Source organism: Myripristis murdjan, chromosome 4, assembly GCF_902150065.1.
Source record: "Myripristis murdjan chromosome 4, fMyrMur1.1, whole genome shotgun sequence".
In the NCBI taxonomy this organism is placed as follows: domain Eukaryota; kingdom Metazoa; phylum Chordata; class Actinopteri; order Holocentriformes; family Holocentridae; genus Myripristis; species Myripristis murdjan.
In genome coordinates, this window is record NC_043983.1 from 4238532 (window position 1) to 4261299 (window position 22768).

The 22768-nt window shown below is 41.7% G+C and overlaps 1 protein-coding gene across 2 annotated transcripts in view; it reads left to right on the forward strand.

Moving 5' to 3' along the window:
• Positions 1–75: 75 nt before the first annotated feature.
• abca7 (ATP-binding cassette, sub-family A (ABC1), member 7) overlaps positions 76–22768 on the forward strand; it is a 51067-nt gene continuing 28374 nt past the window's right edge. For both annotated transcript variants that reach the window (XM_030049022.1, XM_030049023.1), the window contains exons 1-22: positions 76–181; positions 2514–2615; positions 3882–3975; positions 5039–5180; positions 6986–7110; positions 9680–9798; positions 10498–10695; positions 11305–11397; positions 12758–12995; positions 13542–13681; positions 14138–14254; positions 14863–15060; positions 15254–15459; positions 16196–16372; positions 17037–17259; positions 17580–17801; positions 18665–18869; positions 19347–19460; positions 20433–20604; positions 21195–21326; positions 21583–21722; positions 22028–22165. In XM_030049022.1, coding sequence (XP_029904882.1) covers positions 2550–2615; positions 3882–3975; positions 5039–5180; positions 6986–7110; positions 9680–9798; positions 10498–10695; positions 11305–11397; positions 12758–12995; positions 13542–13681; positions 14138–14254; positions 14863–15060; positions 15254–15459; positions 16196–16372; positions 17037–17259; positions 17580–17801; positions 18665–18869; positions 19347–19460; positions 20433–20604; positions 21195–21326; positions 21583–21722; positions 22028–22165 — 3259 coding nt within the window. In that variant the 5' untranslated portion in view covers positions 76–181; positions 2514–2549. The remainder of the gene's footprint in view (positions 182–2513; positions 2616–3881; positions 3976–5038; positions 5181–6985; positions 7111–9679; positions 9799–10497; positions 10696–11304; positions 11398–12757; positions 12996–13541; positions 13682–14137; positions 14255–14862; positions 15061–15253; positions 15460–16195; positions 16373–17036; positions 17260–17579; positions 17802–18664; positions 18870–19346; positions 19461–20432; positions 20605–21194; positions 21327–21582; positions 21723–22027; positions 22166–22768) is intronic.

Genomic DNA, 22768 nt, shown 5'->3' on the forward strand with positions numbered 1-22768 from the left:
GCTTCAGAGACTCCGGCCCCACCGTCCCGCTCCGGCCAATCAGCGGCGCGCTGTGGGCGGAACTGCTGTGGATCTGTCTGCGTTTACAAACTGGTGAAATGGAGAGAGAGTCAATGACGAACCGTGGACATTCTCTTTAAAACAGACTGAAACGAGGTACTGTCACAAATAATTAATGCAGGTAATATTTACTTCCTTTCGGTTCTTACGAGCCTTTTGAATGTGTTGAATATTCTCTTTTTTTTTCTTCGGACAACCTGTTCTTACGCATCACTCGTCTATGGGACATGCTAGTAGCCTACCTGCACTGGAAAACTGAGCTCAACTCACAGCGTCTGTTTTTGCTTTTTATCTCAGTGGTGTTGATGTTACAGTAACAGGTACATACCGCTCAAATACCGACATTGTTTCATAGTTTGTAGCTTAACTCTGTGTAACGACTTAATAGTACCTAATACCACAATAACATTACATTATACAAGCATATTACACGGTAGTATATCCCTGCTGCAGTGAGGTAGGTAACATTTCATTTTCCTGAACTTAGTTGTCAAGACTCAAAAGTGAAGGAAATGCTTAAAACAGGCGAAAGTATTTATTTATTTGTTTGTTTGTTTGTTTATTTATTTATTTATTATTTAGGTATCTCAAATGATGTGCCCAGAAAATGTAATTAAATATTACAGACATCTATTGCAAAAAATATTTTCACTCAGCATATCATGCCAGTGGTGAGATTTGTAAAGACATGCAGCTGATAATGCAGCTCTCTAAACAGATGAGTGGACAGAAACACTGGGCTTACAAGTGTCTGTAGTGCATTTGCAAGGGAAAATGAGCCTGACCACTGCTTTGTTCTCCAGTACAAAACATTATCCTCTCAGATGGTTTACTACAGTGCTGCAGAAGAGGCAGAATGAAGGGAGAGGGCCGTCATTCAAAGGCTTTCCACAGAGCAAAAGTTAATGTTGACGTCTCAGACTGACACAGTAAACCTGTTAGTGTAAGGAGGATTTCAGGATGAAGAGGAGGGGATTGGCAGTCTTGAGCAGATCACAGTAATTCTGACCGCGCACGCTAGAAAACCTTTGGCCACAACAAATATAGAAACAGTTCCCAGGCTGCCTGTTGAAGCTGTCCCCTACAGGAGTTGTGAACTCTCTCCACCATGCTCTCTCTCACAGCGTAGACATTAGAAAACAGCGGTGTCTGTCTTCAGCCATCAGAATGTGGTAGCATCAAGGTGGTGGTCCTCTGCATGGGGAACAGTGGGCAGTTTCCTGCTGCCTACCTAGTGAAAAATAAACAGTAGTTTCCAAAGTTACAATCAGATGCGATAAAAAACAAAAGTGTAGAAAAGCTCCTCACACAGCTCACACAGGAACAGTAGGTATTGCAAACTGATGAGGTGCATGAAGACGCTCTAAAATATCTAATTATGATGCTAATGTCTGTGAACAGTTCGAACAAAGTAAAACTTGTCTTTAATTTCACTTCAGTGCCAAGGATTCTGCAAAACCATGGTTATTGATCGATGGATTTATACTGTATTGTCAGCCAGGGCTGAGATTGTTTCATGCATCAACAGCAGCATCATATGTAACAGCACAACAAAAAAAGAAATTAGGACAAGAAACAAAAAATGCATACATTTATATATCATTACTATCATTACTGCAACATTGACTGATACACAAAAGTGTGTTTCTGTCTGTTCCAGTTAAAACGTGGAATCCTGTATTTCCGGTTTGATGGCAGCTGTTCGTCTTCACTGTTCAGAGCACGGTTGGGTTAGAGAGCCACAGTGTCTTGTTATCGGAGGCTGATTCATGAAGTTTCTCGAGGTTGTCCTACAATCTTTGAACTGATTTTCATTTGGGCTAGCAAAGTAGATGTTAAAGTCATGGTCAAATTCTTGCAGCATGTGGCATCGCAATACTGCAGGAACTCTGCAGGAGTCAGGAGGTAAACCAAAGACAGCCTCCTGCGTTTTCTGTGTGTTATTGACACTCCATTCAACCACTTTCTTCACGCCACATGAATGGGTCATCTGATTAAGCAGAGATATTACAGCTTTTTCATCCGAATACTTAAGAATGGATTTATTGATTATTGATTTCTAAACTGTTTAAACACCTTTCCCTCTGAGAAAAAGTTACACTAAGTGAGACGCTACAGAGTCACTCCGTTCCCCCAACTCTCCAACGCTCTTTTCTCTTTTTTGACTTTAGTTTTCTTTAGAACAAAGCATCATTGAGTGACCAAGCTGGTGTGTGCACTGTCCTGACATCAGTTCACAGGGTCTCTTGGTGTTCGTTTTCAAGTTCAGATTCTTCAACCAGTTTCCTCTCTCTACCATTTTTGGCCACCAGTTGGCAAAGTTGTTCAGTGCTGCTTCAACTTTGCAGCCCCAAAACAATCAACAGATTTTAGTTACATGTTGGGTAGTTAAAATTGGACATTTCAATGTAGTAATCAGCTTTTCTCCTCCTCTCCATGGTTGTGTTGTCCAGTGTGGCATCATGGCTAGGTAGCTCCTGCTGCAAGCGATGGCGGTTTTCAGACAGCTGCTGCTCCTGCTCTGGAAGAACATCACATACCGCAGGAGAAACAAGGTACAACCAAAGCTTGCAGAGAGACAAAGACAAACCACAGTCATTGCCTTCTGAGGCAGAAATGGCATAATTATTGAGATAATAATTAAGACACATGTATTTCAGCGGATTTGCACTAGCATTGAGGCTATGTGCTTTTGGCTGGTGACATAAGTCATCAAACATTTTTTCCTTAATGGATCCAGATTTCATTCATCTAAGTTCATGGAAATGTCTCTCATTTTCACCCATGCACAGTAAAAAATATTATAATTTAGAGAGCTGATTTTCTGAAAAGGTCCTACTGACCACAGCTGATTTGGCTGTTTAGCCAGTTTTAGCGCTATGTGTCGCCCCTGGAGGTAGAATATCTCCCTGTTAGGGGCAGTGCCAGGGACTTAAGCCCGGGCCGGTTGGGGGCCTGGGGGTATGCTCCCGCGGGAGAAAATTTTGAAAAACAACCCCTTAAATAGTGGCTTCAGGGTAATTTTAAGAGACTTATAATGGCAAAATTTAGACTTAAAATATAATGCATTCAAGTTACTGTATAATCAATTAAGGGTGTATGCCTAATTAGGGTCAATAGTCCTAGTGGGTGGTTCACTGGAATTGAAAGCACTCATGTAGTTCTATCAAAGTCCTTTTAGGCCAAGTCTGTGTTTTGGGCATCTATTTCAGATCAGTAAGTGCAGGTGCCTATCAACATGAATGGAGAATGAGCCCAAACTGCACATAGGAAGGCTATGGCGACAAACAAAGTATACCGCACAAATCCTTGTTTAAATCTGAATCTGAACTGATTGGTATATATATCTCCCCATAAAGTTAGAACAAGGCATTAAAAAAAGGCAAAAAAAAAAAAAAAAAAAAAGGCAAAAAATTTTTTAAACAAATAAAAATTACAGAAACCCTAAATGCCACTGTGTGTTTCATCTAGCTAATGACAGGCAGAATAATAAGAATCACTTTATTGTCGTCATGGTTAACAACAAAATTAGGTAATAAACTTGTTTGGGCAGGGAATCAAACCCCTGGTCTCCTGCATGGCAAGCAGAGACATTAACCACTCTGCCATTGGGGCTTGTGTACATAATGTATAGTTTGGGTTCATTCTCCATTCATGTTGGTAAATAAATAATAATAAAAATAAAACATAAAGCTAAAAAAAGATCCGGAGCTTTTGAAGAAAGATCCAGGGCTTAAGCCCCAAAAGTCCACCCCCCGCGCCGCGCCTGCTCCCTCTATAGACTGTCTCTGGTGTAAATAATGAATTTTCCTCTCCTGCAGATCCAGCTGGTCATCGAGCTCCTCTGGCCGCTCTTCCTCTTTGTCATCCTCATCTCTGTCCGCCACTCGCACCCTCCCTACAAACAGAGCCAATGTGAGTGCTGTAGCGCAGTGTGTGTCTTTTCAATAAATCTGCCATGAGGGCTGTTTCACAGGTGAGAGAAACACACTTCTGAGTAAAAAAAGCATCAGAGGCTGATATAATCTGTCAACAAGCAGGGTTAAAAGAGGTTAAATAGCCTGATGCTTCACAACTGTTCTGCTTTAACTTGGCTTTTAATAGCCCTTTGTCACAGCAGCCATTTTGACATGAAATAGCAAGTAAACACACTTGTTTCTAATGACATTAATGAAGATTTGTTCCGTTTAACATAACTGGGGGTTCTGCTGTTGTTAATGCTGGCTCACAGGAAAGGCTCTGGCACACTTGGATGGAACAGAGCTTTGATTAATGTCATTAGTAACACCTGAGATGACCTGCTATTTCATGCCAACGTGGCTGCTGTGAAAAAGGGTAACGAAATTTTTCATATTTGTGGGGCAACTCAACTCACCTCTTAGAAATGAAAAAGTTTTTCAGTTTAGGAGAGCTGGGTCTTGAGTCCACCGCCAAATTAGTGGGGAAAAATGAAGCGAGACTACAAAAATAATGAAACTAAGATTTTTTTATGGGGCACTTTCGGGCCTTCACAGATGGTCCTTGCAGTGGAAAAGCCCAGCTTTATAGAAAATGTAAACTTTCCGGAGATAACAAAACAAAATAAAACTAACAAACAATAAAAAGGACAATATAAATAAAGAGTAAATATAAAGAGACGGTGAGGATATTATTTCACACACAGTTTAATGTCTTAGTCTGTCTTTGTGTTCTTGACCTCCCTGAGAGTTCAGTCATGATGTAGAGTCACAGCTGTATGTGAACACAGCGCACATGAGGGTGAGCATATTGATGTTCCATGAGTTTGAGGTCAGTCGCACCACATGAGCATTTGTTCACGTATGGATTATGATAGGATTATTGTTCCTTTCAGTCTGGTCCCAGCAGATTGTGTTTCAGCTCGCTCTCACAGTCTTCTCATTGTTTTGTGCTGAATCTCAGCCTAATCTCTCTGTAAAACCCACATTAGTTTCAACACTTGTGTTTTTTCTTCCTGCAGGCCACTTTCCAAACAAAGCACTTCCGTCGGCAGGCACGCTGCCCTGGATCCAGGGCATCATCTGCAACATCAACAACCCCTGCTTCCACAGCCCCACTCCAGGGGAGACGCCAGGGCAAGTGGGCAACTTTGACAACTCCATGTAGGTAGACTGGAGTCTGTTTGATTATAGGAAGACAAAGACAAAGAGGCAGACTGCAGACAGTTTAGAAAATTCTTTGTAAAAGTTAAACCAAACCGTAGCCATTGGCTGCTGAGAGACAGGAAAAAAGAGTGCAGTGCAGTCTTTTGGCCATTGGGGGCAGTGCTGAGCGCTAGCTAAACAGAGTAGAATATATGGCAGTCAGTAGAGCTAAATGCTACAAAATGATCACTAAATTTGACTCAAAATATTATGGTATTAAAATTATGGAAATTTCAGATGATCTACTATGTACTATTGACTGGTGGCATAACCAGGAATTAAAAAAAAAAAGTCTGGTTCCAGATTTCAGAAATGTGTATCTTCTTAACCAGCATCTGCTCATTTTCATTAGTGCACAGGAGGAAATGATACTAATTTAGAGAGCTGATTTTCTAAAAAAAAAAAAAAAGCAACTGGCTGCTATTCATTTCACTCTGTTTATCCCAGTTCTAGTGCTCTACTTCGCCCCTGGAGGTGGCCTCACATATTCCTGAGCACACAAACATGCACACACAGTTGCTGCAAACAGACAGAGATTCAGTAGCAGAGAAGAAAAGTCCAACAAAATCAGATGAAAACTGCAGTGGGGATTGAAATAGAGCTAAAGGAAACCCTCCTTTGGTACTGTCGGCAGTATGAAAGCATTTTGCTTTTCCTGTTTCATACAACACTTTAAATTTGTGTCGCCAAAAACACTGTGTCATCAGTGTCACATACATTTGATAAAAATGCTAACACTACAAACTATTTATTATCTACTATTTATTTGCACACCTTTTAACTTTATCAAACCTTTATTCCATGAGACTCAGTTGAAGATTTTGAAACTACCTGAAACCTGCTCTGTGGCAACATGTTTTTGTGTTTGCACATCTCCGAGGATGTCTATATGCCATCACACTTTTATACAGTTTTATATTATAACTAACTAAAAAAGTGACATTTTATTTTTTGAGACAAGTCAAGCTGTGTGTGCATACTGTATAACTGGAGCTCTGTGTGAATGCATTGTAACTGATAATCAAGCACTGAATCAAATCACCGCTGTACAACTAATGATTTGGGCTACAGTATTTTAATGTGATTGGTCAGCCAGATGTGAATGGGCTGAATGCTGAATGCTATAAAATGGCAATGTTTGTGGATCAGTCTATATAAATATGCAGTTACAAAATTATTGAAAGAAGTCTGATACAAAATTCTGTGTCGGTGTTATTCTTGTAACAATGCCACTTCAGGATAGATTTGTAGTGTAAATGTCATCTGTAGCAAGAAAAAAACAGAACAGCTATGTTGGAATTATATTTACAACTAGAAATCATTCAGTAGAGCGAAATTCTCTGCTAACACTGAAGTTGTCAACATAGGCCAGTTCCACATGTTTGATATTCACCAAAAGTTCATGACACCCACTGCTGTGCCCCCATTTGGCTAATCAGTGTAAAAAATGAATTAGTTCCTAATTGCCTCATGACCAGCCCTTTCATAAAGTTTCATGCAAATCCGTCCATAATTTTTTAGAGATATGCTGCTACAAACAGACAAATGGAATGGGATGAAAGCAAAACTCCAATAGATGGGAACATGGTTTTGAACAGAATCAGTTGGTGTTTGATTTCTTATGTTGATGTGCTGCCCATCTTCGTCCCTTTGAACCACATGGCAAGTGTGTAGTCTGGACTGCAAGTCTGAACCAGACTGGACCATTCCTGTGATGTGACCTCAGCTTAACAACCCTTCTCCTTTTCCCTCTAATGCTCCAGACTGTCCCGTCTTTTTGTGGACTCCCGGACTATTCTGTCCTATGGTGGAAACCGGAGCTTCTCTGGCTTCCAGGAGCTGTTGGAAAGCGTCCAGAGGCTTGGAGAGAGACCTGGAGCCTGGCCAAGTACTGCTGCTTGTTTGGATTTCCTCTGGCATGGTGTTTAAGGGATACCTTGACATTTTGACCCACTGACACTGATGTACATTTGTCACAATGTAGGCAAAAACGTCCTAAATTGGCACTTCATTCAGCTACTGACAAACCTGTTAGGATTCATCATTAAAGTCAATAGAGGTACTGGAAGCCACAGACTCATTGTCTAATCAGTATCCATTCATTTCAGCAACATGAGCAACACAGACGATAACAAGCTTCGCTAGCACCTTGTCAAAGAACAAAAACCAGACTGGATTATAAAATGTCAAGGTATTTCTATATAGTTGATTTCCAAAAGTTAAAATGAATTATTGATATAGTGAAACCCAATAGAGTCATGCCTCCTGTCACTGAAGTTGTCGTGCAAGTTAAACAAGGTCATGTCAAGATGCAGCCTTTGTCATCTACTTCTGGTATTTCTTGTGAAACGCTCCAGAGAACAGAAAGAAATGTATTTCATCATGGCCTGCTCTAGGATGTACTGAATTATTTATTATTTGTCTGTTTGTACTGTACGTAAATACATCCTGTTCATAAAGCACCTTTTGAAACCAGGTAACAAAAGGAATAACAACAATAATCTAGAGGAAAGGAAATAATGGCAAGTGAGACAATAAAACCAGAACCAGAGATAAAAGAAAATACCAGCCGACTAAAAATGAGTAAAGAAAACAAACTGACTAAAACTCCACAACAAGGAGGCTCGACTGGTAACAGGCTTGACTTGATTCAACAGGGAATGTTGTGACACTAAGACTCGGCCACCTGGACACTGAACAGAGATGGCAATTAAGCTGCAGACTCACCCTTAATGGAATAATGAGAGCAGAATTCTCACATGTCCTCCTAAAGGCTGATTTATGCTTCTGCGTAGAAACCTCCCAGAGCCTACAGCATAGCCTGTGCAAGTGGCCTTCTCTGGTGTTAGCCAGTTAGTCAGAACCAGACGGGGAATATGGTGATAGTTCCTTAAAGTAGTCCTAAACAAATGTCAGTAAACAGAATAAGATTTATATTAAAAGATTTGTTTTAATTGTTACATCAAATATGGAGTGAAACAATATATAAAGAGATGCAGAAAAGGTAATATTTTGTTACTGAGGGCTTTATTTTGAATTTTATGACTGGTAGTTTTGATTTTTGGTTGACTTAATGCTTGTGGTAAATTTAAGGTCACAAACTGACATTATTAGCAAACAATGGTAAGATCAATACTGAGTGTATAGCTTATATTAGCTGGAAAACCCAAATATTAAACCAGTGGGGAGCTGTTAATAGAAAGGAAGAGGCTGACAGTCTTAATAATGTTGTGAAGATGGGTCGTACAGTCGTACCAAGCCGACCAATCACCGCTCTTTTGGTCTGTGCTGCCATGAGGTGTAGTTATATTTCTGCGGAGGGGCACATCAGGTTACAGTGTAGCCTGTGGTGCAGGGTAGGTGGCTTAAGGCTTAAGGCTGGGACCATGCTGCCATGCTGCCATGCAACTTCAGCAGCACCCTGGACAGACTCAGAGCTCAGAGCAGCAGTGGATGTGACATAAGGTCAATACTCACACCAGTATTTTCAGAGTGAAGTTTTCTACAGCCAGTATTTTGTGCTGATATTAACTCACTTAAATGTGACTGATTTTGTTCTGAAAATTTCAAATCTTAAGTATTTCCCTTTAGAAATTCTTGTAAGGGTGGAAAACCCACTGAAACAGGCCATTATGGGACACTGAGACTCTCCACTGGAACCCAGACTAATTAAATTATGTTAGGTGATGAATTAACTAACAAAAGACTTTATTTAACAATTAAATTAATAAATACAAAGAAATTAAAATTGAATTACAGGCTTTCCAGACAGATTTTCTGCAACTTTGGTCAGTGAATGGTCAGTTTTCAGCAGCAAGGTGGACAACAAGGGTTGACCAATGAAAGCCCAATATATCAGTTTGAACACCTTTTTGGATTAATTATTTCCTGTTCAGGGGCTTTTCCCCGATGTATGAGGACTGAAGTGAAGAGTTGCAGCGGCAGTCAGGACTCGGTGAACAGGACCCAGCCTTGATAGGTGTTGTGTAACAGGCTGATTGTAGCCATTTACTGGATGTGAAAACACCGCAGAGTGGCTGCTTTGTCTTGTCTTGCTTAGGACAGATTCAGTTACATGACCACCTCCGACAAACAAGTGGATGAATGACAGCAGGTTTTCAATGGTTTTTGTATGAGAGAGCCCATGTTAACTGACATCTTCCAACTCCAAACCTCCCGAGCTTCATCTTCTAGAAAGAACAAACTGAAAGCTGCTCTGTGTCCCACATTAATACCCTAAATGGCTGTGGATTGAGGTTGAAAAAAGAAAGAAGTAATTGTCCTTTAGATTTTTAGTTACATGATAGTTCCTTCATTGCTATTCAAGTTTGCCAGTTAGCTAAATTTGGCTGTTTGGCCTCCCTCTCTTTCAACCGTTGAGATTACATCTTTCTTCATTCTAAGCAGTGTGTAACACATTTGTAATACTGTAATTCATGTCTGCATTTCCTCCCCAGATCTCCCTGTAGGAGAATACCTGAGAGCCAATGAGACATTCTCCACCTTCCTCCTGACCAATGGCAGCCTGTCACGTGCGACTGTGGACCAGCTGCTGAAAGCCCGTCTCAATTTTCAGGTGAGGAGTCGTACTGCATAACAAATCAACAATCTAAACATATGCAATATAAGTGCTCACTGTTGCCTTCGGCCTTTTGCTTCTGTTTGACTGATTTCTTGATCAGAATGCACTGATTGATCTCTTCTGTTAGATGCAAAAATACCCAATACTCAAGGATGCTTGGGTCCCTAAATGAAACAGACAAAGCCAATATTAAGAAAATAAAAATAGCAAGGATTGCCGGGTATGGTAGAAGTGACTCGACACCGTAGGCCTTGGTGAGCAGGTGCGTTATCAGGAGTTGTTTTAGAAGTGTCCAAAGAAGCAGCATTGTGGATCTCTGCTGGCAGAGAGCTCCAAAGGCTGCCGGCTGCCATACTGAAGGCTCTGTCCCCAAAAGTCTGCAGGCTGGTGTGGGGGAGGGAGCAGGCCTGTGTCTGTGGACTGCTAATTCTTGGATATCAGGAGTATAGGGATGGAATAGGTCTGATAGGTACTGGGGGGCAAGGGCAAGGAGGGATTAATAGGTGAACAGGAGGATTTTGTAGGAGATGTGGGACTTGACCAGGAGTCAGTGAAGGTGGATGAGGGTGGGTGATGTGCTCGCAGGGCTTGGCGTGGCTGAAAAAACCCTGACAGCTGAGAAATGCACATACCTGAGCCTGTCCAGGGCTTTCCTGTCAATGTGAACGATCACCCTGATGTCGTCCCATCCAGGTCTCTGTGGCCGCAGCTGGGGTGCAGCTGAAGGAGTTGGTGTGTAATGCCAGCATGTTAGGACAGTTCCTGACAGTGGATGCAGGAGAAGCCGCCATGGCCGACCTGCAGACACAGCTGTGTGACGTGCCAGCCGACACCCTGCAGCAAGCCGAGCGCCTCTTCCTCTCCCAGCTTGACTTCACCAAGTTCTTCACGGTAGGAATCGTAAGCAGGGAGGAATTGCCACACGCCATTCACCATTTGCAAACTAAAGGGAAGGTATTGGAATTTTTATCAGTGACATTGGTGCAAGATCGAAGGAACGAGACTCCTTCCTAGCTTACTTGTTACAATTTCTACCAGTATATGCCATATTTCATATTTGTGTTTCAGCATTCACTCCTATAGCAAAACAGCTCACAAAGTAACACTTTTAGTGCATAAACAAACTCCAGCAAAGCAGATTAAACCAATAATCCGATTTGGGAGCTGTTATGCTGCAGTATTGAAGTGGCTGTTTGCTTGATTTGCTGTGAGCTATTTTCTGCGTATTTTTTGTTGTTTTGGTTGAGTTAACACATGTGATAGAGAGCAATGAAAGATATTCTGGGAACTCAAGATGTCTGCTGAGTCTGCATTGCTACCACCTTTCCTGACCCTCAAGTTATTCCACAAGTGATTGATAGGGCCCTCAGTCTAACTCAGTCTTAAACCTTGTTGGATGCAGTAGATTTTGTCTGTTTGCTAAGAGCCTGACAGCTGTCTGTGTATCTGAAGATGCAGTAAGCTCCAGCAGTTAACCTGTCTCTGTCTCCTCTCCACCAGAGGGAACGTCTGATGTCCAACGCTGGAGACCTCAGAGTACTCAGCCAGGCCGTCACCTCTGTGTCGCAGGAACTGGCTGTCCTCATGGACGATGTAAGAGCACATACCTGACTATTAGTGATTTTGTGTTTATCTGTGCTGTTATTTTAAAAACCTGTACAGTATCACCTGATGGTGTATAGTTCGCACTGGATTTGTAACTTTGCGTCATGGAATATTTTACCAGCACTAAACCATTACCTCTTTAATACTGAGACATTAATACAGCTATGGTAACCAAACAGGACCATTGCCAAGAACAGTGTCAGCCTCTGTCAGACTCTTCACCAGCTCAGATTTGGAGGGAAATCAGCTGGATTACTTTACAACACAAAGCTGGAAGCGAGCGCTGTTCTCTAAGAGCTATCATATTTCCTCCCTTTTATCTAGCCATTGGTTTCCATTCCTGCTACTATGATATGAAAATGAACTTTCAGAGTCTTCAAACTTTGGAGTGAGTGAAACAGCTTCTTGAACAGAAAATAGTCCCCAGGGAAACGTTTGTGTTCTGTGGTTTATGAATAGTGGCCATTTTGTTAGCCACAAAATCATAAGCTGGGTGTTTCAACCAAAAATTTTAATTTGAAAATTGTTTCAAATCATTTTCAAACACTCAAAATCACTGGTATGGTCTTTTAAACATGAGTTGGTACAATCAGATGTTGCAGAAATGGCTTTAAAACTTCAAACGGAACCGCCATTAACTCTTTGGCCATAGCATTGTTGTGCTATCCTTTACACAAAACAGATTTGCTTCTACTCCAAATGTAGTGACTACATGGACTAATGGAGGTTTATTTCTCAAGCAGGCATGTTCTTGAGGGACAGCAGGTCAGCAGTGGCTGTGGCTGTGGATTTCACAGGCATCCACAACCACTTCTCAACCTTAAAGTCTCCATAGTAGTTGTTTGAGAGAACGTTCAAAGAAAATGATGTCTGGTCTTGCTGGACTAAATTTGGAGGAGCACGACCACCATCAGCACTACTGGTGTGAGATAGAGGGGACTGGTTGTCTTCACCGTGATCTTGTTTGTGCTAGGATTTTATAATAATAAATTGAAGTTTACAAATATTGCATGTTACACCTCAAAGTCATTCTTCAGTTTAATTCAACTTAAGCTCTTCTTATTTGTATATGCTGCTTTATTATTTTATTTTTGTTAGGTTTACAGTTTTTAGTGCATACTTAATATTCTATTTCCATGCTTATATTGTTGTTTTTCCTCCTAGCTTTGTCAGTAATGATTGGTAAAATTTCATCTTAGTTGTTTTTTTCTCTTTACTTTTTCTCTTTCTCGGTTTCTTCACTTTCCATTTCTTCCATTGACACCTCCATTTCTCATGCATTTCCTTCCTCATCTCTTTTTCCCTCCATTTCTGTGCCCTCCTTGCTCTCATCTTTCTGTTCTTCTAGTTCTCCTCCCTCTCTAGTTTCACAGAGATGAGTGCGGCACTTCGTCTTCTATCTCCAGAGAATCGCTCGGCGTTGCCCAGGGAGAGTTTCCGGGCATTTTCCAAGGTCATGTGCGGGCACCCGGAGGTGGGTGGCGAACGCATCCCTTCATTCAACTGGTACGAAGATAATGACATCAAGTCCTTCCTGGGCAAGAATGGCACCGAGGACAATGACCTGGACCGTGACAACAACACCAGTGAGAAGCTTTACAGATCCCAAATTGAAAATCCTCGGGGGGTTGTGTGTTGTTAAGAGAGTGGAGAACAAAGTTTTTCACCTATTTGGACTGGATATAGTTGGTTATTCATATTTTTTCAAATCCATATGAATCTTGCTCTCAATATTTCACGTTTCTTTATTATACAGTCAAGTAAATTATATCTTGGGTTAGATTTACACATAACATCTGCTGCAGACCATGCCTCTGTCCAAGGGTTAAGTATAAATATAGATACATATAAGGGGTTAATATTAGCCGTTTAGAGTGAAAGGAGGAAACAGTGAATCCTTTTGTTTTTTGGGATTTTATTAAGCCCTTGTTTATAATGGGGTGCAATATAAATGAAAGAAATTTAACTTGAAGATTAAACCTTAAAGATTTTGGATTGTGCAAAATATTGGCTATTTGCAGCTTTGACTCAAAATATTTTTTTATTCCAACCCATCAGCACATTTACTACTGAGCATTCCTGGTGGATAGTTTGTGTCGCATAATGTTTACTTGGTTCTTGCCTCCCCACAGCTCCATTCTGTAAAAGTCTGATCCAAGGCCTGGAGTCCAACCCTCTGTCTCGGCTTGTGTGGCGAGGCATCAAGCCTCTGTTCATAGGAAAACTGCTTTATACACCAGACACACCTGTGATACAGCAAGTCATGAAAGAGGTACTGAAAATCAAACCTCTCTGTTGAAATAAGCTGCCAAAGTAAGGATATCTCTTCTTAATGGGCTTAATTTTTGTTTGTCTGGGTTGTCACTGGTTTAAAATGGTGTTGTAGTCAGGCTCCACTGTTAAAGTGACTGGTTGACTTCAAACTTCAAGCATTTTCAGTATTTTACAAGCTCAACTGATTTTAAGAATAGAAAATAGCCTTCAACTGATGATTGCCAAACCTGCCGGTGTAGTGGACTAATTTCACTGCCTTTGGCTGGTGGTTGTGATATTAGCTATACATTGTTGATTGTTGTTGAAGGGAGTGCCATATAATACCAAAGTGGGGCAAAAGTTTCAGCTCTGTCACTTTAGCCAGAAAAAAAATTAGTCATCAGCATTATAAGCATTTTTTGGTGAAAAGAACACACACCCCTTTCCGCTAACTGTTGTTCCCTGTCCTCTGTAGGTGAACAAAACCTTCCAGGACCTGCAGATCCTACAGGAGCTAAACGGAGCCTGGATGGAAGTGGGACCACGAATCAAGAACTACATGCAGAGCAGTGTGGAGGTTCAGCTGCTGCAGGTCTGGCACAGCAGCTGCAGTTTTATACCAGTGGAAGTGGGAAATCTGATTTTTAGTGTATGCCATTTATTTTATATAGCAAAACCCCATTTGTTGGAGGCTTCTAACCAAAGCAATCAGTGTACACATGTGGGAATCAGCTCACCAGCCCTGATAGTGTTAGTGTTCTGTCTATTAACAGGACCAGGCTTGTGCCAAGAAAACAGTTTTTCTCTCAATAGAACTGAGCAACCCCCCCACCCCCACTCCCACTTTCCATAAAGACACTTTAAAAAATAGGTTTATAACAGGGTGTCAGGGAATTCTGGTAGCCCAGAAACATCTGCATCTCTACCAATACTAGCAGCTGTCCCCTAACCAAAATGTCACTGATAAGAATTAGTGTGTCCTGCTGAAATGTCCTTGAGCAAGACACTGAAACTCTGCCTGACAAGTCAGCTAAACTTCTAAAATTAGAAATTAGTGCAGTCTAGCCATTATCTAAAACAAGTCCTTCCCTTTTATCGTGTGTGTGTGTGTGTGTGTGTGTGTGTGTGTGTGTGTGTGTGTGTGTGTGTGTGTGTGTGTGTGTGTGTGTGTGTGTGTGTGTGTGTGTGTGTATGAGACAGGGTTTGCTGAAGCGACCAGAGGTGGCTGTGCTGGTCAACCTGCGCCTTGAGAACACGTCCTGGACGGCCTCACGCATCGCCCGCTTCCTGTCCACGCCCTCACCTGACACCCCCAGGAAACCTGGAGCTCCCCCTACCTGGCTGGACGTCTACAACGACCTCAACCACACCATCACCACCCTCGCACAAGTCACTCAGGTGCTCCTCCTTGTCACACACTTTGCATCTCTCACTGCGTTTCAAACATGTCAGATTGTCAGAAATTCCAGCTTCCTGCAAAGGAAACGGGATCTGAATCACCTAAATTCAACCTCATTCAGTTCCCAGCAAATAGTTGTATGAATATTTCCTTCTAGCTCCTCTAAACTGTGTCATGTCTCATCTTTTACAGTGTTTTTCCCTGAACAAGCTGGAGGGGGCAGAGACTGAGGGTCAGATGATTGACAGGGCCCTGGAGCTGTTGGAGGACAGGCAGTTCTGGGCAGGCGTGGTCTTCCTGCTGCCTAACTCCTCCTCCTCCCGCCTGCCGCCCCACGTCACCTTTAAAGTCCGAATGGACATCGATGACGTGACCAAGACCAATAAGATCAAGGACAGGTACTGAGGGGGAGGGCTTTTCTCTCAAGCCTTCCTTGGTTTATCCTGCATCTCTTCGGCACATAACACAATACCTGTCAAGTGCTTCACGGGGACTGTTGTTCTCTAAAACAAATAAAATGCACTTGGCCCAGCAAACCACATGATTTCGAGCAACGACCCAAGGTGGAAAAAAATATTTTGAAGAAAGCAAGATTCATCATTGATACTCATTTCCAGCCCTTTTGCTGGCACAATTTTGTATCTGTGTTGCAAAGCAACAGCTTTACCTACCAGATGTGTTTAAAAAAAAAAAAAAAAAAAAAAAAAACATACACATACAGCACTTAGGGGAGCTATTGCTTAGTGATACAGAAACAAACTTGCTCCACCATTAGCAAGCAAGGGGGCTGAAAAAGAGCATTGATAACGAATCCCAAACAAACCTGTAGAGGAACAGATGACAAATGATTCAGGGAGCAAAAATCATTTTATTTTTACTAATATTTAATACTACTGCTAGTAATTGCCACACAGTTGAACCCAAAAATGAATAAAACACATCCTTTTAAAAAAAAACCCTCTGCACCACCATTACATCATAGTACTCATAGTTTTTAATAATAGTAATATCGTAGTTATTAAATTTATTTTATTTGTTTTTTCCAGTTATTTCTGCTAAATTAATGGCCCCCAGGTGATTATCAGACAGTACAGTCTTGCCATTGATCCCTCTCACCTGTATTTTGTTCTTCAGGTTCTGGGATCCTGGTCCAGCCGCCGACCCATTCAGCGACATGCGCTACATCTGGGGTGGCTTTGTGTACGTCCAGGACCTGGTAGAGAGAGCGCTCAGCCGCGTCATGACTGGTGTTCAGCAGAACACGGGCATCTACATCCAGCAGATGCCTTACCCTTGTTATGTGGACGATGTGTGAGTAGCATGTAGTTTTCCTCCACACTGAGATGGAAGACAGTGGATCGTTCTGCTTTGGTTTGTTTGTCCATCACACAGGATATCTCGAAATTTTGACCAGTAATAATGCATCTCACCGCTGCATTTCAGCATTTTCAAAATTACAGGTCGGTACAAGGTAACATACCCATTACTGTCACCTAGATTAGTTTATTTAAAAAATTAAGGAGAGGAAAATACAACATGTGTTGGTTTGATCAAGAAACCCCATAATAGTGGTTTAGGGATGTTTTACTCTTTCAATTTAAACATCCATATTTTCCCAGTCATGCTGGAGAGTTGAACCAGCAACCTTTGAGTGTTCAAGGATCCTTGAGAAGGCTCCAGCAACAATAAGGATAGTTTAGTTCCACTGTAATTTATATCACTAGAAATGGTTAGAGAATGACTATTGTAATCACTGCTCTTATCTCCTCATGCTATTCAATATTAAATCAAGAATCAAAAGTTTCCCACTTGAGGTCCCCGGCACAGAATCTTATCAAATAGAGGTCTGTTTTGGTTGAATGTACATCGTTTTTGGTGTCTGTCACATGAAAATGTTTCATTATTATGAATTAGCAAAATGTGACTTTGATCCTGACTCTCTCCTCCTCCTCTCTCCTCCTTTTGATTCCTTCAGCTTCCTGCGAGTGTTGAATCGCTCCCTGCCTCTTTTCATGACTCTGGCCTGGATTTACTCGGTGGCCATGATCATCAAGGGTGTGGTATATGAGAAGGAGGCAAGGCTGAAGGAGACCATGAGGATTATGGGCCTGGGAACTGGGACTCTGTGGCTCAGCTGGTTCATCAGCAGCCTGGTTCCCTTCCTGGTCTCTGCAGCACTCCTCATCGCTCTGCTTAAGGCAGGTGGACTGTTCACAATGCAAAAGACATCTCAAAGTATTATTCCACCTCAAAAAATATTTTACGCTGTTAAAAAGCAGCTGCCAGTGATGTGGCTTTTGTTTAGGGACAGATTTTGTTGTTTGCAGGTATATTTTTCTTTCTTCCTTGCCACAGATAACTGCCCAAATGTAGATGACTTTATGTCATGTCCGAATTTGTCCAGCAGATACAGAATGCTAGAATTGGTCAGAGGTATTATGTCCTCCTCAGCATTTGTCCCTTATAATCACTGCTCTGTTCCCCTCTGCCACCTCCTCTTCCTCCTCCTCATCTCCAGTGGGGGGACATCCTGCCGTACAGCAACCCAGCGGTGGTCTTTTTTTTCCTGACGGCGTTTGCCACTGCCACCATCATGCAGTGTTTCCTCATCAGTACTTTCTTCTCCAAGGCCAACCTGGCCGCTGCCTGCGGGGGGCTCATCTACTTCGGCCTCTACCTTCCTTATGTTCTGTGCGTGGCCTGGAGAGATCACCTCAACACTGTACACCGAGTCCTTGCAGTGAGTGCAACGCACATCGGTAGAAGTGAAAAGCTTTCTAGTCGTGTACGGTCTTCTGTAGATCATGTCTCTAAAGCTAAATTGTCATACCCACTAGAAAAGTGTAGAAAAGTATGAACCTAGATGGAAAAGAAGAGTCTGCTGGTGGTACATGTGGCAACATGGCTCCAGAGACAGGGGACTTAACCACTTAACCACTTCTGGCACATTTTGCACCTTAACTGTACACAAAGATTTATAGCATGGCCTTGTTGACCAATAAGGAACTGGTTCTGTTATGGCTCACAAATCTAATTTTGAACCATTCTGAGCATTTCAACCAAAAATAAATTGGTTTGGAACCTGAAAAGTTGGTTCACAGCTATAACCAAAAATAGTAGGAACTGAAGTGGAAATCATGATGACAACAAATGTAAATGTGTATTATTCTGCAGTAAAAGATGGAAGGGAGTACTAGAAGTAAGTAAGTAAATTGTATCTCAGAATTGCTGAAGAATTGGTGGAGGCAACACATAAAAAAAGATGAAGAGGGAGTACAGAGACTCCAAAAAGGACCTAACATAAAGTCCTGGACCAGCAAACCAGCAAACTGGGGCTGAATTCAGCCACAGCAAATGCTGGAGGCCAGTAACTCGGCGACTCCTCTGTTGCAGTAGTTCCCAAACAGAACCGGTTCAAGAACCAGAACTGGTTTGGTCAAAAAGAGATAACAAAGCCAAAAGGTTTTGGCCATCACTGGGGACACCCATGACACAGAGTCATCCATGATTCTTTAAGATTCAGACTAAAAACATCTACCTACTAGTATATTATTGCTAATAATGCATTTCAGGTACTAAGATGGTTTGTTCCTGTTTCCCCAGAGTCTGTTCTCTCCAGTGGCCTTTGGGTTTGGCTGTGAGTATTTCGCCCAGTATGAGGAGCAGGGTGTGGGGATCCAGTGGTACAATGTCCACTCCAGCCCCATGGAGGGAGACACATACAACTTCAATACCTCCATAGTCATGCTGTATGTGGACGCTGTCATCTACGCCTCTGCTGCCTGGTACATCGAAGCTGTGTTCCCTGGTAAGGCTGCAAGCAACATGATGGGAAAATGCTGGACAGTCAATATGAAATGTTACAGGTTTCCCAGGTTTGCAGGTTATGAAGAGAACATGCCAAGTTGCCCAGTGCAGCTTGAAAGCACTAGCTCACCCAGTGCTGAAAATCTGGTCATTAACTATACACTCTCACATCAGTCAGGAACAGCTTTGAAATGTGAAAGTCCATGTTCATGCAAAGAGGTAGCACAGCTCCTTACACTTTGACTGACATGAGGGTCAGGAGGTAAAGTTTGTATTTTGAGGTGTACTATTCCTTCAGATGTCTTGTTCAGGCATGGGCTGTGGCTTATGGATGATCTCACTATCCACTGACTGTCAAGCCACCCAGAATGTAATGTCTACCTTTACCAAGTAGTTTCATCTGCTGTGGTGAGGTACTTTCAGTTGAGTCCAGTTTTAGCCAGTTTTAACTGAATGTTTATATGTGTGTTAACACCAGGTGAATATGGCATCCCCAAGCCCTGGAACTTCATCTTCCAGGTAAACTACTGGGGAGGCGTTCCTCTGGAGGCAGGCGTGCCAATCCCCCCCGCACCCAGAGAGCAGGACCAAGGTAACAGAATCGTACAGAACACACTGTTTTCCACTTTTTTTTTGTCATCTTCATCATAGTGAAAAAGTAGACTTCATCTGCTTTTTGTTTTGCATTGATGTAGGTTCATACTGACTGTTAGAAGGGAATTACAAATCCACTCTCATTCCTTGCACTTTAGCTGAGCATGTTGGACCTGTCTGCACTCTTGTTCTCTAGTGTTCATACCAGTTAAAAACACATTAAAAAATAGATAAGTACAAACATCAATCCACACTTTATTTTGTTATGCTCGGCTTTCCAAACATAAGGACCTGCATCCAGCTCCTTCAGCACATAATCGCCTGTGTTTTGGGATTGTTTCCTGTAGTTGGCTTGAGTTGCTTTCCCACTCCTAATGTAGTGTACTACAGTTCTTGTTGGAGGATTGGCACCAGATATCTGCAGCAAGACGGAGGTATTTGGTGCTACCAGAGCTCAAATGACATTGTTCTTATCTGGACAAAAAAAAAACACATTGAAAGAGGAAACAGTTCACAGTTTGAATAAAGCAATCAAAACTTGTGAACGCAGGTGACCGCAAAATTAGTAGTCCAAAGCACGCACTGTCTGATTTGCGTACTTTGTCACCTCTATCAATTGTTTTTTTTTTTGTTTGTTTTTTTTTATTACCTCCATCACTGAAGGTGGGTGGAGGTTATGCTTTTGCCTCTGTTTGTTGTTGTCTGCTCTTGTTTATTTATTTTGGATTTATTGACTAAATGCTGAAACTGTGATGCTTATGCGACACTGTACAGTAACCCCTGAAAGTAAGAAATAAAATAATAAGTTCCTCACATTTTATGTGTTTACACCAGTAAATGGAAGAGCTTTCATGACATGGATGTAGTTTAAATATCAGTTAATGATAGAGAGAAAGAAATAAGATATTTGATTATGTCAGAATCACTTTTCTAAACATACTTCATGGCTCTTACAATTTTAACTTCCCAGATCACATTGAGCCGGAGCCCACCCACCTGGTTCTGGGTGTGAGCATCCATAACCTGGTGAAGATTTACAAGCGGGGAGCCAAGCTGGCTGTCAATCATCTCAACCTCAAGTTCTACGAGGGCCAGATCACGTCCTTCTTGGGCCACAATGGTGCCGGCAAGACCACCACCATGTAAGGAGCAGCTTTTGAAAAAGGATTGCTAATGTGCACTGTGCTGATCTTTTTTATTGTTGTTTGTTTCAGTGTTTATTTTACGTCAGATTGCAATTTCGGCTCTTCAGAAATTTCTCTGGAGCAGAGTCAAGAGTTCACTAGTTGAATGGCTGAAGAACCACAGTTTTTACGAAGTCCTCTGCCACTAACTTAAAAAAAGCAGCTTGGGAATGCTGGACTAACACTACTGTTTTGCAAGATGGGAGAAAACATCCCAGAATCAAAAGCTGTCAGTCTTTGCTTTTACAGATGCTCCATGCCATATTAATATGTTGAACAGCTGTTAAGTTACACTGTATTTACAGGTTTTGGAACATTTTGGAAGAATGCAAAAATATTGTTTAGATGCAGTAAATAGGTAGATGCAGACCTACTGTCATTTTATTCACCATGTTATTTTGTGTTTGTGACAATTAAAGTGTTCTGAAAATCTTGAAATCAAGTGTAGAAATTAAAGTCCAGAAATTTTGCATTGGATTTTGATCCTAATTCAGATGGAAGATGTGTAGGAAGGCTACATTTAATCCAGTGTGTTTCATGTTTGTCAGGTCTATCTTGACCGGCCTGTTCCCTCCTACCTCCGGGACAGTCTACATCAAGGGGTTAGACATCCGCAGTGACATGGACATCATCCGCAGGACACTGGGAGTTTGTCCACAGCACAATGTGCTCTTTGACATGTAAGGCTTACCTCTCAGTGTCCACTGTTTCCTGTCCCAGAACACTAGCAGAGAACTAACATGGCACATTGTAAACTTACTGTTGCGGTAGAAGGCCAACTGGTGTGTAAAAATGTCACTTGTTTGTTTCATGACAACAACCTACTGACTGTCTGCTCTTTCACAACCATGAGACTAAATGTTCTCTCTCTCTCTCTCTCTCTCTCTCTCTCTCTCTCTCTCTCTCTCTCCCTCTCCCTCTCTTGCGCTCTCTCAGTTTAACAGTGGAGGAACATGTATGGTTTTATGGGCGACTGAAGGGTTTGTCTGAAGCACAGGTGAAGGCTGAGCTTCACACTCTGCTGGACGACGTCGGCCTGCTGCACAAACGGCATGAACAGACCAAGAACCTCTCTGGTAAGACTGTCAGTTGAATCGCTCTGTTACTGGGAAAGGTCACCCATTTTGAAAAAACTGATGTTATTTCACTCCCCCAGCTGTTCTGTAGGACAGTAGTGGTGCTCTCTTCCTCTCATTGCTACTGAGTGCTGGATACTGGCTGGATGCTCCAAATGCTAACTGTTAGCCTCCTGCCACTGAGCTGGACTTCTCCCCAGCTAATACTCTGAAAAAAATAACCACCTTGATCCACTCAAAGAAGGTTTAACATCACTTTACAAGTGTCAGCCTCAGAAACATTTTTCTCTCTGCGTCTGTCTCAGGTGGCATGCAGAGGAAGCTGTCAGTGGCCATAGCGTTTGTTGGAGGCTCGAAGGTGGTTGTTCTGGACGAGCCAACAGCTGGCGTGGATCCGTACTCCCGCAGAGGGATTTGGGATCTGCTGCTCAAATACCGCAAAGGTCTGTTTTGTTCTGAGGAAAATCTGAAAACTTATACCTCACACTGAAAGATTTGCATGGTTTATTGAATGGTAGAATTACACAGCGCTCTGTGAACTAATTCTTAATCATGGACTTAACTTTTTCAAAAACTAGTATATATTTATTAATAATTATTAATAATTATATATTTTCTGTCTTATATTTTCAAGCAAATTTTTACTTGTGACACAAGTGAACAAGTAAAAATTTGCTTGTTCCATTGGCAAAATTTGTTTCTTGTTTCAAGCTAATTTTCACTTGTTTCAAGTAAATTTTCACTTGAAACAAGTGAAAATTGTCTAAAAACAAGTTATTTCTGAGCTGATCATTTCTTATTTTAAGTGTAATGAGAAATTTTGACTAGAAATAAGACATTTTTACTTGAAATAAGACAAATAATCTTGGTAAGAGTTTGACTTTTTGCAGTGCACCAGAAACTCTGAAAGTTTTAGATGTTTGCCATGGACGAACAGCACCTTCTATCTGTTAGTGGCTCACAGTGTAGACACCAGTAGAAATTTCGTACCTTGCCTTAAAACAAACAAACAAAAACAAACAAAAAAATCAAGACAAGCAGAGACA